The sequence below is a fragment of the Stegodyphus dumicola genome, chromosome 5 (genome assembly GCF_044657685.1).
Source record: "Stegodyphus dumicola isolate Sdum_Otavi_A_Nest chromosome 5, ASM4465768v1".
Lineage (NCBI taxonomy): Eukaryota > Metazoa > Arthropoda > Arachnida > Araneae > Eresidae > Stegodyphus > Stegodyphus dumicola.
This window is the reverse complement of record NC_140772.1, coordinates 229955676-229971102: the sequence shown is the minus strand read 5'-3', so window position 1 is coordinate 229971102 and position 15427 is coordinate 229955676. Positions and strand designations below refer to the sequence as shown.

General features: G+C 32.3%; 1 protein-coding gene across 3 annotated transcripts in view; it reads right to left on the bottom strand.

The window, feature by feature from the left end:
- Positions 1–15427, bottom strand: part of LOC118182710 (E3 ubiquitin-protein ligase UHRF1-like) — an 81346-nt gene that overhangs the window by 51694 nt on the left and 14225 nt on the right. For 2 of the 3 annotated variants that reach the window (XM_085817759.1, XM_085817760.1), the window contains 3 exons: positions 14020–14225; positions 5258–5488; positions 686–804 (listed from right to left, as the gene is read on the bottom strand). In XM_085817759.1, the coding sequence (XP_085673885.1) occupies positions 686–804; positions 5258–5488; positions 14020–14225 (556 nt within the window). The remainder of the gene's footprint in view (positions 1–685; positions 805–5257; positions 5489–14019; positions 14226–15427) is intronic. The other variant, XM_035352096.2, reaches the window with a different exon arrangement.

The following is a 15427-nucleotide window of genomic DNA, read 5'->3' as shown; positions in this document are numbered from 1 at the left end:
AACAAGCGTGTCGATCAGTGTAATTTACATTAGAAATATAATTTTGGCTGAAAATTAAATTTACCATATTGTTTGCTTAACATGCTGTCAAGATTGATGTGTTGATTTAACATGCTGTGAAGCATCTTTCAAACTCTCTATGGCTTAAATCAATCATATATTTGATAAAAAAAATTATATTGCATTCAGCCTGAAGCACAAATTATGTTTTAGGAATCGAGACATGCTTAGATATTTATGCAATTTTACATTTTAAGACATTTATTTCAGTTTTGTTAGTAAAAATTTTAATTTTTTATTTAAATAAAAATGAAAGTTTTTTGTATCAATTTTTTTAAATCAAAAATAACTTTGCATTTATTGTTAATGCCATAGCAAATAAAGAAACTGATTAAAAAGTAGTGTATCGAAAACTTTATCACATTACTAGCTGCCAGCTTAAATCATTAATTTGCTAAACAAATTACTTTAGACACAGAAAGAAAATGATACCTAAGCCATAAATAGATTAATTTGTTGACTTAATGCTGATGAATTTATTAATATTAAAAAGTAAAATACAGCCTACTATAGGATAAATTTTAATCATCACTCATGATACACGATTTATGAGCAATGCAAAAGCTAACCACGTACAAACTGATTTGGCATAAATCAAGCAACATCTGCATTTTGAATTACTTACTTAAAGGTATGTCCTCTTTTTCAACTCTATTTTCTTCAACCATAACTGTATTCTTTTCAATAGCAAAAATTTCATCAGTTGCTCGAATTTTGCAGTCTTCTAGTTTAATTTGATCAGGGCTTTTAATGAAACAAAGGGATATCAGAATTAAAATATTCTCTTTTCTTTTACATGCAATGAATATGTCATAAAAAGCCATAATATTATAATTCTATGTAGATGCGGTAGAGTGAAATGGAGACATCATGATATCACAGGCAGGAGCTATCAGACTATGCTTAGTAGTCGTTCAGTTACTGTCTTGCTGTCGCTTGTGAAAAATATATTCCATATTATTATTTTTTATCATTTGCTTTTCAGTACAAAGCAGTTTACATGTTTGTCCCCGAAGAAAATGACACAAGACAGAGATAAGAGAAGCAAAATCACCAAAAAAAAAATCAAATGCTAAATCACTGAGAAGCAAGAACAAGGTGCGAGCACACCCAGTACACAATCAGTTTACATCAACAATTCATACTATCTTCAAAAACAAGGATAAGATTAAGGAGACTGATGTCATATATTCTTGGCAATGTTGAAAATTTGCTTCTCAGAAAAGCAAATGCAAGGCAACACTATTAACAAAAACATAGTTTGTAAGGTGAAACTGATATTTGCTGATCTCATTAAGATACCAGGATATCAACAGAAGAAAAGAAATATTTAACGCAAGCTGTGGGTAATTTGAAACGCTTGAGAGACGAACCAGCATTCACAGTATTGTATTGCATGGAGAAGTATCAAACTCGGTCATTAAGGCAACCAAAAACTTCATTGGCATATTCAGAAAGCCTGTGAACTCTGAAGGTTACCTGCTGCAGCAAGTTTCTAATTATGATGAGATGGGTCTCTTCTGGAAAAAAATGCCGAAGTGAACTTATATTAAAGCAGAGAAGAAGGCATTTCCAGGCCATAAGCCAATGAAAGACCGTCTCACCTGTTGTTTTGCAAATGCAAGTAGCGATTTGAAAATTAGACTGCTGCTTGTTTACAATCCAGGCACGCCTTGAGTCTTCAAGAAGTATAAAGTTCAGAAGATCAAGCTTAATGTCAAGTGGAGATCCAATAATAAGGCGCGGGTAACATGTGGCTTTCTAAATTGAATCAGTGTTTGGTCTGTCAGTAAAAAAATATCTGTTTGAGATGCATTTTCTACATCATGTTATAGACAACGCTCCTGCGCATCCTCCAGGTCTAGAAGGTGACCTCCTTGAAGCGTTTAAATTCATCAAGATCCAGTTCTTGCCTCTGAACACCATTCCTATACTGCAGCCCATGGGTAACTGGTCATTTCAAATTTTAAAAAGGCTCTACAATAAAGTCCCCTTCAAGCCTATATCCATGTTTGACAAACAATATTCAAAAACAAAAATATTAATGAAATTTTGCATCTTGAAAGAAATAATAACCATTTAAAATTTTTTTAAGTATTATTCATTAATAAAACAGAAAATCTAGTTTTGATACATTTATTTACATATAGAAAGGAGGGAACTAACTGTAAGCTAAAAAGCTGAAATGGAACAACTGAGATCAAGTACTAGAAATATAACCTTTTTTATTCAGATAGAAAATATCTAATCTGTATATAAGTATTAATACAATTAACACTGGTAGAAATTGGTAAATTTTCAAATGCAGTCCAATTCAGTTTTCAATGCAAATTCTCAATTAAAAAAAAGAAACCACATGCATAACAATTCTATAATTTTAACAAGTAACTTAAGTTTTTATATATGTTCTTTCTGTTGTGCTCATGAAACTTTCTGTCTTAATTTTGAAATGTGTTTGCTGTGGAACAAACTGTAGTAAAATTACTTCAAGAACACAGAATTTTGCCATAAAATCACTTTTGCCGCATGAAAGCAATAAATGTTTTGAGATTATTCTTAAAATATTTACCATGAAAATTCTATTAGAGCAAAGGAAACAAAAAAAATACTTATAAGTATGTCTATTGATTGATTTTTATTAATAAATACCTAATATATAAAATATGTATACAATAAGAATTTTTTGCGATTACGAGTCATTACTATTTTTCTTTTATAAAAAATTGCTAAACTGTGATAAAGTGATTCCACTAATATATATCACACAGTGAAGATTTAATTTGAGAAAAAGTGGTGATAATTATCAGACAGAACAAGCATTTCTCAGTCAACTCTTAATTAACAGAGGGTAGATTAAACATGCTAAAAGTTATCTGAGCCTCATTTTTAAAAAGAAAATGTTAAGTTTGTTCATAGCAGAATTATGATTTAAAATTATATCAAACCATCACAATAAAGCAAAATTTTTACAAGAAATACAAAAAAAGATGAAGAAAATGCACGGAATAACAGAAATGATAACAGTTGGGAATTGTTCTTACTCATTACAATGCACAATTTAAAAGTACATAAATTTACACTAATGTTTGTGAAAACTGTAACACCATGAAGGAACTGAATTATACAAACTGAACCAAACTTACAGGAAATGTAAAGTGAGGTAGGACATGCGAATGATTTAGAAATACAAAGCAATTGCGTATGCGTGGAACGAGAACCAGCCACTTTTTCCGTGTATATAAAGGACTGACTGAAGTGAACATTTAATTAGTGGACAATATATCTCATCAACAGCAGAGGGTGCTATAACAACAACCAATGGAGTTCGAATGAGGCCACATCGTCGATATGCGAGAGAGTGGATTTTCATATTGAGCAGTCACAGCTTGCACGCAATGTATTGCAACAACAGTGACGTGTTTGGAAGAAATGGAATGTTAAGAAGAAAAGGAGAACCAAACAATACGAAATTCTGGTAGTGGGTTATGTATTAGCCCAAAGGCAAAGGACGACAGATACATCATCTGCATGGCTGTGACAGATTATCCTCTCATAGCTGTGACAGCATCCCCTCGTGTGTTAGCACAAATGATGGATCGTGGCTACAAGGGTTCTATGCAGGATTTCCCTGTCGCTGAATCGCAGATGCCTCCGACTCCAGCCCAGCAAAACAGTGTGTGGCATGCCTTGTGGGAACAAATTGTTTTCTCTGATGAATATCACTACAATCTCAAGTACAGTGATGGAAGAGTTACACGTCAAACATTACAGAGGGGAGTGCCTGCTCCCACAGCGCGTTATCCAGTGTCACAAGGCACAAATACATGGTATCATGGTGTAGAGAACTATTCGGTATTATTGTCGATCCCATCTAGCACAGATTGCAAGCAACCTCAATAGTAATCTCCACATTTGAGAAGTTTTGAAGCCAGAGGTCCTCCCCATTCTTCGGCACATTCTGGACACAGTATTTCAGCAGGACACGTCCCATGCATGTTTCTCAGGTTTCTCATGTTCCAAGCCTTCTTTAGGACACAACAGGTTTTGCTTTTTCCATGGCCTGCTTGTTCCCCAGATATATTGCTCATTGATCACGTCTAGGATGTCTTTGATCGGCAACTCCCATGTACAGCTGGTGGTGCACAAACTAAGACCAAACTTTGGCTTCAAGTTCAAGCGTTAGGAAATGCCATTCCCCAGGATTCATTCAGAACCTGTATGATTCAATGCCATGACATGCTCTCACTGCTCAGCGTGGTGATTCAGCGTCTCCAGTCATCTACCATGAACTTGTGGCATTCATGCCAAAGTGAGCTGCAGCTGTTTTGCAGATCAAAGGTCAATACAATATGTTATTGAGTAGGTGGTTATAATGTTTTGGCTCCTCAGTGTACAGTCCAAATTAAACTGCTTAAAAATACAGAAATAATAGTACTGTTAATAGTATTTTTCTATTGATTATAATACAGATTAGTCCTCTTTTCATGTGTATATGTATTGTTTTTAAACTTTTTAGATGAACTGTGATTTTGGGTTAACCATGGACAGTGTCTCTGGTATCACTCCAGTTACTCGAGAATCTGTTGTACGTTTATAATCATGAAACAAATTTTATCATTAACAAATATGGCTGATTTTCATAAAATACTTATTTTTCAATTTTAGAAATATGATCTTCCCTTTGAGATTATTTTGCCCAAATAATATTTGATTTCTATGCTTGAACAAGGCTCACATTCTTTTAATTTCGAATAAATTATTTTATTATTAATCATTCGGCTAACAATTTTCAACTCAATGAATAAAAATTAAATCTACTCTAACTTAGCAGAGAATATTTGAAAAATTCACCAAAATTCTGCTTGAATAGCAACAACACTTCAGCTTAGAAGAATAATATAGCGCAACATATATTATTAGGTGCAATTTGCAGCAATCACAATGCTGCAGTGGTGAGAAATCATAAGTAGTCATTGCAGTAACACACACATATATATATATATATATATAATGATACAAAATTATACAATTAATAATGTAAATTTCTTAAATGTAATCTTAAACTGTTTTTAAATAACCAAAGGAGGTCTCATGGAGTAGCCTCTATAAATACACAAAAATTATTTAATAGTATAGGTTTAATTAGAAAGACACAAAATATCATTTTTAATATATAAAACAAACAATTTTAGCATACCCCATGATTATAGTGCCAACAAGTTCTTTAATTGTTCTAGTACTTCTTTTACTGGTGACCATACAATCATACCAAAAACCAGTTTCTTTGGGTTCTTCAATATTGTAATTAACCATAAGCCAGTCTCCTACTTTTACATCATCAAATTTTACATATTTTCTGGCTCTTGGACGTATGAATGACAATGTCAGATCCACAGGATCTTCACAATCTTCATAACTGGAAGTCAAACTATGATTAATTTTTTGTAACTGAAAGTCAAATTTCAGAAATTGTTACAGATAAATACAGAAGAGTAATTTTAGGTGACAATAAAAATCCATAATGAGGGGAAATGAAATTTGTTTTTAAAAATATATAATAAAACATTAGGGAATGGTATAAAAAAAGCATAACATATTTGGAAATAGTTATCATGATAGATTGCATATCTAAACAGGAGTCCATTTAGCTGTCCTATTTATCAACAGAAAAATACATAAGAGGCAAATTCTTCTACAGAGTAAAAGGTGAGGGCTGAAAATGCGTAGTATTTGACACAATTGAAACTGAAAAGAATGAGATATCTTTTACAAATGTTTTCACCATTAAATGCCACAACTGCTAAAGTAGCCAGGTAGATCAGGATATGCAAAACAATATTCAAGAAATTTATCAGTGGAACCTAAAGCGAATAAATATCAGACGAGGAATCTCTAATTTTATACATAATAAAAAAGCTTGGTCATAAATTAAGTTGCAACACTAATTTTTTTTTTTAATAAAAACTTTACCATACTAGCTAAAATTTATTCTACGGCTACATTATAAGCATAAAAAACATAATGAAAAAGTGCTTGTAATTGATGACAAGATTAACAAAATGTAAAATAGATGAAATCGAAGTCATAGACTGAACAGAGATTATTCAAATATTAAGTAAAAACTTCAAAGAAGAGAATAAACTATCATTGTGCATTGCACATATCAAAAATCATCTAATAGTTCTCTCTGTTAGAAAGATAATATATATATATTTTTTAATTTGTAGTACTCCAAGGAATCGAAACCAGATATCTCATATCTCACATTCTAAATTTGACAAAGCAAAGAGAGAAGTTACCTAATTTATTCAGCAAAAGAAAAATTTTAATGTCTAGTGACTTATGAAAATAACATGTAGAAGTATAGAAATTAATTCCACTACAAACTCTCACACCAAATATGGCTTCTAATTTCCAATGCTTTAAAATACTTTTAAAGCTCAAAAGAACATAAGAGAGAATACAGCACAGATGAATATGGACAACTTCGCATTTTTTAATATTTTTTTGTTTTTTTGCAAGTTTACTGATATTAACCAATTTCATTACTCACTTTCTCTCTGCAAAACATAAGTATATCATTTAATACAAAGAAAAAAAATACCTTTAATCTAATAACCAATAAAAAAAAAAAACCTTTAATAAAATGCACATATTCTTCACATTTCTTCATGCACTTTCTATTTCAGCTATCCTAACTATTTTTGACTTGTAGCCTTGGCTACTAATGTTTAAAATTAATTTATGACTAGTAACAGCATGAATTATAAACAAATAGCTAAGTTATTGCATTTTATTTTCCAGCTATCGAAATGCGACGCTACGAGCAACGTTTTGAAACCAAAACCTAGCAATCATGAATCAGAACTAGAACTAGTTGCCACTCAGCATAAAGAAATTTAAATATAAATATGAACTACTTATTGCCATTCAGCATAAAAGAAATATAAATATGAATATTAACAAAATATTAAAGTTAATTTTATTAAATAATTAAATATATGAACAAATATATGAAATAAAAAATAATTATTTCTCATGCAATAACTGGGCCACTACACTACTCCCCCACCAGTAACTAAGTTACGTTACGAAGATGGAGAAATAGGTAGTAACTAGTATTGCAGTGTTAACCACTATCAAAATAATTTAGTCAGTCCTTGAATCTGACAGGTAAACGTATAGTTCTGCCTGTGCGAGAATGTTTTTGATTCGCATCCGAATTTGAGTCCGGTCTCTGCAAATTAGTGTAGTCAGGTTGTATCAACTGAGAATTTTCCTCAGCTAAAATATATGCTGGTTTCAAGCGATCCAGGGATACATTAACATGTTTTCCTTTTATGCTAATAGTAAAATATTTGTCCTTGCGATCAATAACAGGAAATGGTCCTTCATAAGGAGGTTCTAAAGGTTTTTTTACCCGATCTATTCGCTGAAACACATGAGAACAAGTTTTTAAGTCTTTATGGACAAATATCTGCTCAGATGAATTTTTACGAATTAGTCTCGGTCCAACAACTTCCATCTGTTTCTGGAGTTTATTAGCAAAAGTCTCCGATGCTGTCTGGATACTTGGTTCGCTGAAAAACTCTCCAGGAAGTCTGAGACTCTGGCCATAAACTACTTGCGCAATAGAATGATTGGTATCTTCTTGAATAGCAGTACGCAAACCCAAAAGTACTGTTGGTAACGTGTCCGTCCAAGATATGTTGTTGTGGGCTTTTAATGCTGTTTTTAATGTTCGATGAAGGCGCTCAACTTTGCCATTACACGAGGGGTGGTAGGCAGTAGTGTGTTGTAAATTGATGCCACAGATTTTGGACAAAGCTCGTAATGTATCACTTTTAAATTGGAATCCACGATCACTAATGAGTTTACTTGGCGTTCCGAAACACGCAATCCAGTTGCTATAAAAGGCTCTTGTGACGTTCTCAGCGGAAATATTTTCTAAAGGAATTGCTTCCATCCAATTCGAAAATCTATCTATGCAAGTAAGACAATAAATATTCCCTTTAGATGGTGGAAGTGGTCCTATGAGATCGATATGGATGACAGAAAATCTTCCTGGTGGTACTTCAAACTCACCTAATTTTGTTTTGGTATGCCGACTGATTTTAGCTTTTTGGCAAGAAATGCAGGTTCTTGTCCACAACTGTACATCTTTTTTTATGTTAGGCCAAATGAATTTTGATGTCATTAATTTCATAGTCGATTTTATTCCTGGATGTGATAAACCATGAATTCGTTGAAAGACGTGTTGTCTGAAAGCCTGAGGAATATACGGCCGAACATGTTTAGTTGATGTATCACACCACAAATATTTCCCCGAAGGTAGAGAACATTGCTTGAAATTCAAGGAAGTAGTGGTTTGCAAACTCTTCAGTTCTTCATCTTGAGTTTGTTCATCAGATATTTTATCATAATCTATCGATGAAATTTCATTAACTCTAGATAATGTATCCGCCACAATATTATTCTCACCTTTTACATATTTGATATCAGTCAAAAACTGAGAGATGTATTGAAGTTGGCGAGCCTGTCTAGGTGCTGCTTTGTCAAGTTTTTGACGAAAGGCGAATATTAAGGGCTTGTGATCTGTATAAATTGTAAATACTCTTCCTTCTAGATAATGCTTAAAGTGTCTAACCGAAAGATATATGCTTAATAGTTCTCTATCATAGGTGCTATATTTTTGCTGAGTATCACTTAATTTTTTAGAAAAAAATGCTATTGGCTTCCACGAGGAGTTTTCATATTGTTGCAACACTGAGCCAATCGCCGTATCTGAAGCATCTGTAAATAACGCCAGCGGTAGTTCAGAATTGGTAAAAGACAACAGTGCCGTGTTCACCAGGTCATTCTTGCACGTTTCAAACTGTTTTTCAGCTTCTTCAGTCCATTCGATTTTACGTTTGTCCCTCTTTTTAGCTCCCTTGAGATACGCATGTAACAATGCTTGATTCTTCGCTGCATCCTTTATATAACGACGATAAAAGTTAAGTATTCCAAGAAAAGTTCTAAGTTCATGAATTGTTTCTGGTCGTTTGTAGTTAGTAATAGCTTGAACTCTTTCTGGCAAAGGACGGGAACCCTTAGGTGTAATTAGGTAGCCTAGAAACTCGATTTGGGGAACAGCAAAGACAGATTTTGAAACATTAATTCTTAACCCAAATGTATGTAATCTTTCGAAAACTAATTTAAGGTGATTTTCGTGTTCTTCATGGGTACTGGATGCAATGAGTATATCGTCTAAATAGGGAAAAACGAATTCTAATCCTCTAAAGACTTCATGAATAAATCTTTGGAACGTTGCAGGAGCATTTTTTAAACCGAAACTCATTACATTAAATTCGTATAAACCGAAAGGAGTGATGATAGCCGTTTTACATTTGTCTTCTTCTGCAATGGGAATTTGAAAATAAGCTTTGAATAAATCAATTTTAGAAAAAATATTTGTACCTCTTAAAATATGATGAAAATCTTCAATGCGAGGAATTGGGTATCGATCAGGTATCGTCTGCGCATTCAATCGTCGGTAGTCTCCGCAAGGACGATATGAACCATCCTTTTTCGTAACAAGGTGCAAGGGGCTTGACCACTGGGAGTTTGATGGACGAATTATTCCATTGTCAAGCATAAATTTAAATTCCTCTTTAGCTATAGCTAAGCGTTTTGGATCGAGCTGTCGTGCCTTAACGGATTAATAAACGGGTTGACCATCAGTCGTAATAAAATGTGTAACACCATGTTTAATTTGTGTAGGAAAAAGGTTAGGTTTAGAAATTTCGGGATATTTCGACAGTAAATCGAAAATTTTTATGGATTTATTTAATGTGGTTACTGAGTAATCACTGGAAATAGCAGCGACATCACACTGGACACAAAGCTGTGTTACGCCATCAATTAATTTTTTCTTATTTATATCGATAAGCAATTTATATTTGTGAAGAAAGTCAGCTCCTAAAATACCTTTTGTGACATCAGCAATTATGAATGGAAACTGAAAATCACGACGTAATCCCAAATCAAGAGTTAGCGTTTTTATGCCATAAGTGGAAATATCTGTGCCATTAGCTGCATATAGTTTATATTCAGTTTTACATTTATTCTGTGAAGTAGCAGGAATTATGCTTACGTCAGCTCCGCTATCAATAAGAAAGTGCAAATTTGATCTTTGGTCACGAACGAATAAACGAAATTTGCGACAATCCTTCATATTTTCTGCAGCAGCGTTTGCCGCTGAACCTACTGCAGATTCGAGTTTTCCTGGTTTTTGAAATCGTTTTTTACCCAAGCACACGGAGGCTTGCATTTCTCTGAAATGCATTTTGCTCCAAAACGAAAGTGATAAAAACAAAATTTGCCAGTAGGGTCATATCGTTTACGAGATCGGCTTCGAGATCGTGAACGTGAATTACGTAAATCCGAGTCCCTGCGTCTTGAGCGAATGGTGATTTGATCAATTTTTTGTTCAAGAAAGGTAATTCTTTGCAACAAATCATTTGCGGGAACGGAAGGAGCATTAGCACTAAATACTTCTGGTTTCCGATTCATATCACTAATTTTATCTGCCATAGACGCTAACTTGGTTACATCTTCATCACTAACTAATAATATATTTTTTATGGAGTCAGGTAGCTTCTCCAGCCATAAAGTTTTGATTAGATTTTCAGACACATCTGTAGTAGCAACTGATCTCAACTTCTGCAAAAGTTGGCTTGGTTTCATGTCTCCAAGTTCGATACCAGTAATCAAATGTTTAATCCGTACATTTTCACTTTCTTTGAATAAATGTAATAACCTAATTTTAGCAACCGAATATTTTGTGGCACTATCGTTCGTTACAATGTCCCAAATATTTTCGACGAACTTAGGTTCAAGCTGTGAAACTAAATAATTAAATTTCGTTTCTTCTGAAACGATATTACTAATTTTGAACTGAGCTTCAACTTGAAAAAACCATATTTCCGGTTTATCAGTCCAAAAAGGAGGTATTTTTACACTCACCTTATGAAGCTCCGGTGACTGCATCTTATCTTTCATAGCAGTTTCAGAAGAGTCATTTGTTGACATTTCGAAAATTAATCAGGGTCACCACGATGTAGCCTTGGCTACTAATGTTTAAAATTAATTTATGACTAGTAACAGCATAAATTATAAACAAATAGCTAAGTTATTGCATTTTATTTTCCAGCTATCGAAATGTGACGCTACGAGCAACGTTTTGAAACCAAAACCTAGCAATCATGAATCAGAACTAGAACTAGCTGCCATTCAGCATAAAGAAATTTAAATATAAATATGAACTACTTATTGCCATTCAGCATAAAAGAAATATAAATATGAATATTAACAAAATATTAAAGTTAATTTTATAAAATAATTAAATATATGAACAAATATATGAAATAAAAAATAATTATTTCTCATGCAATAACTGGGCCACTACAGACTCATGAAGCCCTCTTTAGAATGAATTTTTATGGTTAAGCCCCTACCTCATGTCTTACAAGTTAATAAGTTTATGAAACTAATTGGACTCATTGAAATCATTATTTTTCTTTTTTTATAGTAACTATGTTGGTGCAGGCAGCTACTTCTTAAAGAACTAATGTACTGCATATAAAAAATGGTAACACTTTATCGGTAATTCTAAATATATGCTGTTTTTAAACATTTGGAGATTTTGTTGTTGAATTTTATGCAGCAAAAGTGCAAAAAAATGTGATATTTAATAAACAAGGTGAAAATGACAAAAAATTAGCAATAAAAGCCAAAAAACAAAGATGTCTGAGTCATTTTACTAAGAAAACTAAACATCAGGATGATGAACTGAGACACTTAAGAAAAAATAAAAAAATGTATGCCAACAATTAACACTATATTGGAAAATCCAAACATATGCTGCTTTTGGAAACTGTGTGATTCTGAGTTGAATTTTATGTGGCACAAGTGCAACACAAGTGATTCTTAATAATAAAGCTGAAAAGACAAAAAAAAAAAAAAAAATTGTTAGCAAGAGCAAGTCCAAGAGCAAACTGGTCGACTGCAAGCTCAGCAAGGGCACAGAAAAAAAAATTAACAAATGTTCTAGTTCAATGTTAAAATCTGAATCCTTTCTTTCTTTTGATTTATTTTATTTGGTTTCTGTTTGGGAGAATGTATGTAGTTTTATGTGCTTGTAATGAAATTTGTTTCTTAATTTTTAGACTGGTTTTAAAACTGAATATCAGTTCATATCAATGACTAAAATGAGAAAATAGCATAATTATTTAAAAAGAAAAGAAAGCAAAATTTAAATAAAAAATATGTGACAAAAATTAATCTACATTAGTCTAAAAACAATCTGTTTTAGAAACTTTCTGCTATTACCATCTTCCATCTCAACTACATTACAAATTTCGTATGAACTTGCACAATTTGCCTTCCTTTCTACAATACAGTCAAAAGTCGTTAATTCGGACACCCATAATCCGGAATGATCTATAATCCGGACCTCAAAGCTAAAAACTTTCTGCGCATGCGCCGCGTTGGCACATGCGCACAGGCGTTTTACGCGTGCGCGTAAGACCTTGACTACTGCGCATATGCGTGTGCGAAAGTGCAGAATACGTTTTCGCCTGCCCGTTTAATGTATAACGGACGGTGTAAGCTAAAATTATCTAATTATATATTTCACTTAATGTTAATGATTGCGTTGTTCCTTAAACTTCGAATTGGATCCCGCTTATTATTTTTTGCAGACTGTAAGAGCAATTTTATAAAAGTAAACTTGAACTTTCGATTATGTCAAATAGAATTTCCGATGCTGGAACTTCCAAAGGATCTACAAAACGAAATTATGTTTCGATGTCCAACAAACAAAAAGTGGAATTGCTGCAAAAAATGGATAAAGACATGAAGAATGTGACAGAGAGGTTAGTGAAAACGAAAAAATTTCGATTGACAAGTTAGTCGGTATTCTCGGCACAGCAATTAACGGGACTTGAACAGCGGAACTTTGTAACTGAAGAAGAAATTATGTCTGTTTATAGAATTAAAGAGAAAGTATTATCACATAAAACAAAGCAACTTAAACAACTTACATTGAAAGAAATATTTAATAAAGTAAACAAATAAATATTAAGCTTCTTCTTTTTGTAAATTTTGATACCCTTTAGATCATAATTGTTCTTTATTTCATAAATTACGGTTTCATATTTTTAATTTTAGAATTTCTGCATGCCATCTTACGAGATTTAAACTGATGATCTATAATCCGGAAAAATCGATAATCCGGAATCGCCGAAGTCCCGACGAGTCCGGATTAACGACTTTTGACTGTACAAGATTTACTGCATTGCAAATGGCATCAGTGTAAAGTGAGATTTTTGACATGGTACATTCTCAGCAGGGTTAATATTTTTCATAATGAAGAAACTGGCTAGAAAAATTGGCTTTTTTCTTATTTTAAATTAATATTATTATGTTAATATTTTATTTATATAATATACAGCTACGTATCTATAATTTTATTATATGGAATTCTGCGGAAAATTTATTTAATTATGCTGCATTTTCTTGCAAAAATAATAAAACATCTATTTTCAAATAATTTGAAGTGTTATTAACAAATTTATCCCTTTTAATTAATAATACACCCCTTAATAGCTATTACCGTATTTGACAGCATAAAAGACGCACTTTTTTTCCTAAATTTGGTCTCAAAAAAGTTACCTGTGTCTTATACGTGAAGGACACAGTCTTATATGTGAAGGTAATTGCATTCAATAATTGTTTATTTGGCTTTTATGAAACGTGAGAACTAAAAGAAACCACGCTATTGAAACCTTTTTTCCTTGTGTGTGGCCATCTAAATAAGGGTGCGTCTTATATGCCAGTGTGTCTTATATGCCGTCAAATATGGTAATTATTTAATCAAAAACTATTATTTACCTAATAATTAAAATGTGCACTTACTCTTCATATACAACACGATAAATTAGATCATCCACTTCTGCTTTGCTTTCCTGAGCAGCATCTTGATCATCTGTAACAATCTGATTATTCTTTTGAACAGACTGAAGTATCTGTTTCTCACTCATTGTAACTGATTTAATAGCAACAATTTTTGCTTCAAACCATGCACCGTAAGTAAGATCCTTAGCATCAACAAGATCTCCAACCTTAAATTAATCCAACATGAGGTTTAACATGAGTGAATTTAGTGAATAAAAGCATATATAACAGAGAATATACCTAAATAGTAAATATCACTGATAAAGAATAAATTTTTACAAAAAAAGTAATAAATGTGTACAAAAAATAAATAGAGATAAATAAATAAATAAAAATAAAATATATAATAAATCACAATCAGATAGGAATTTTCTTATATGAAAACGTAAATGTATATATAAGATGTCACATGTACAAAAAACTCATGCAGCAAAACACATTCAACAGATATTTTCCTACACAAAAATGTAAATCAATAATACAAATGTGTTATCTGAAAATTAATGAAAATAAGTGAAATAAAAAAATAAAGAAACTTAAATTTGAATTTAAAATTAGGTTAAAGAAAAGTCCTTTTTGGTTAACAAGATGCCAAATGGCATGAAATATAACAAGAGGTCAGGCAAGACACAAGTATAAAATATATAAACTTTATTTAACACACCAATAATGACATTTCGATGAGAAGGGAAATTCCCGCTTAATGCACACCGCTCTCTACTCACCATCTGCTGCTCATCCGAGACGGGTATGCGCGGAACTCACAAAACTTCGCACGGTGTTTCCATGGCAACACCACACACTCTTACAAATAAATAAATAAATAAAAATAAAAATAAATCTGATGTGTACACCATGATTTCCTTGCAGGGAATATTAAATTATAAATATTTTTTCCTGCATTTCATTTAAACTTATTTCCTCGAATTTCATTAGAGATATATTTCTCATTCAATTAATTCAGTTCTCATTTTGCGACAAGGCGAAAATACGTAAAACCTCAAAATATCTTCATTAAAAATTGAAAAAATATAGAAAAGTATAAAACACCAAATATGGTTAAAACAATTTTTACAACTAAAATTAGTGTATCTGAGCAAAAACAAGCAATTCGGCCAGCAGACATGAAGGCAGATTTTTTGGTGCACAAAACTAAAAGTTTCCTTTCGGTCGCACATGCAAAAAGACACTGAAGGAGCAGAAAGACTTAATATACTATTCTGCTAAGTTTCAAATGTAAACAAATATAGCTGCTCCGGTAAGAAAAATTAGGCTCATCCGTACTGAAACAACTTTTAAATTATTAATAATTATACAACTATAGCATGCAGATTAATTAAAGAAATAAAAATCTTAAATGAAAGATAAC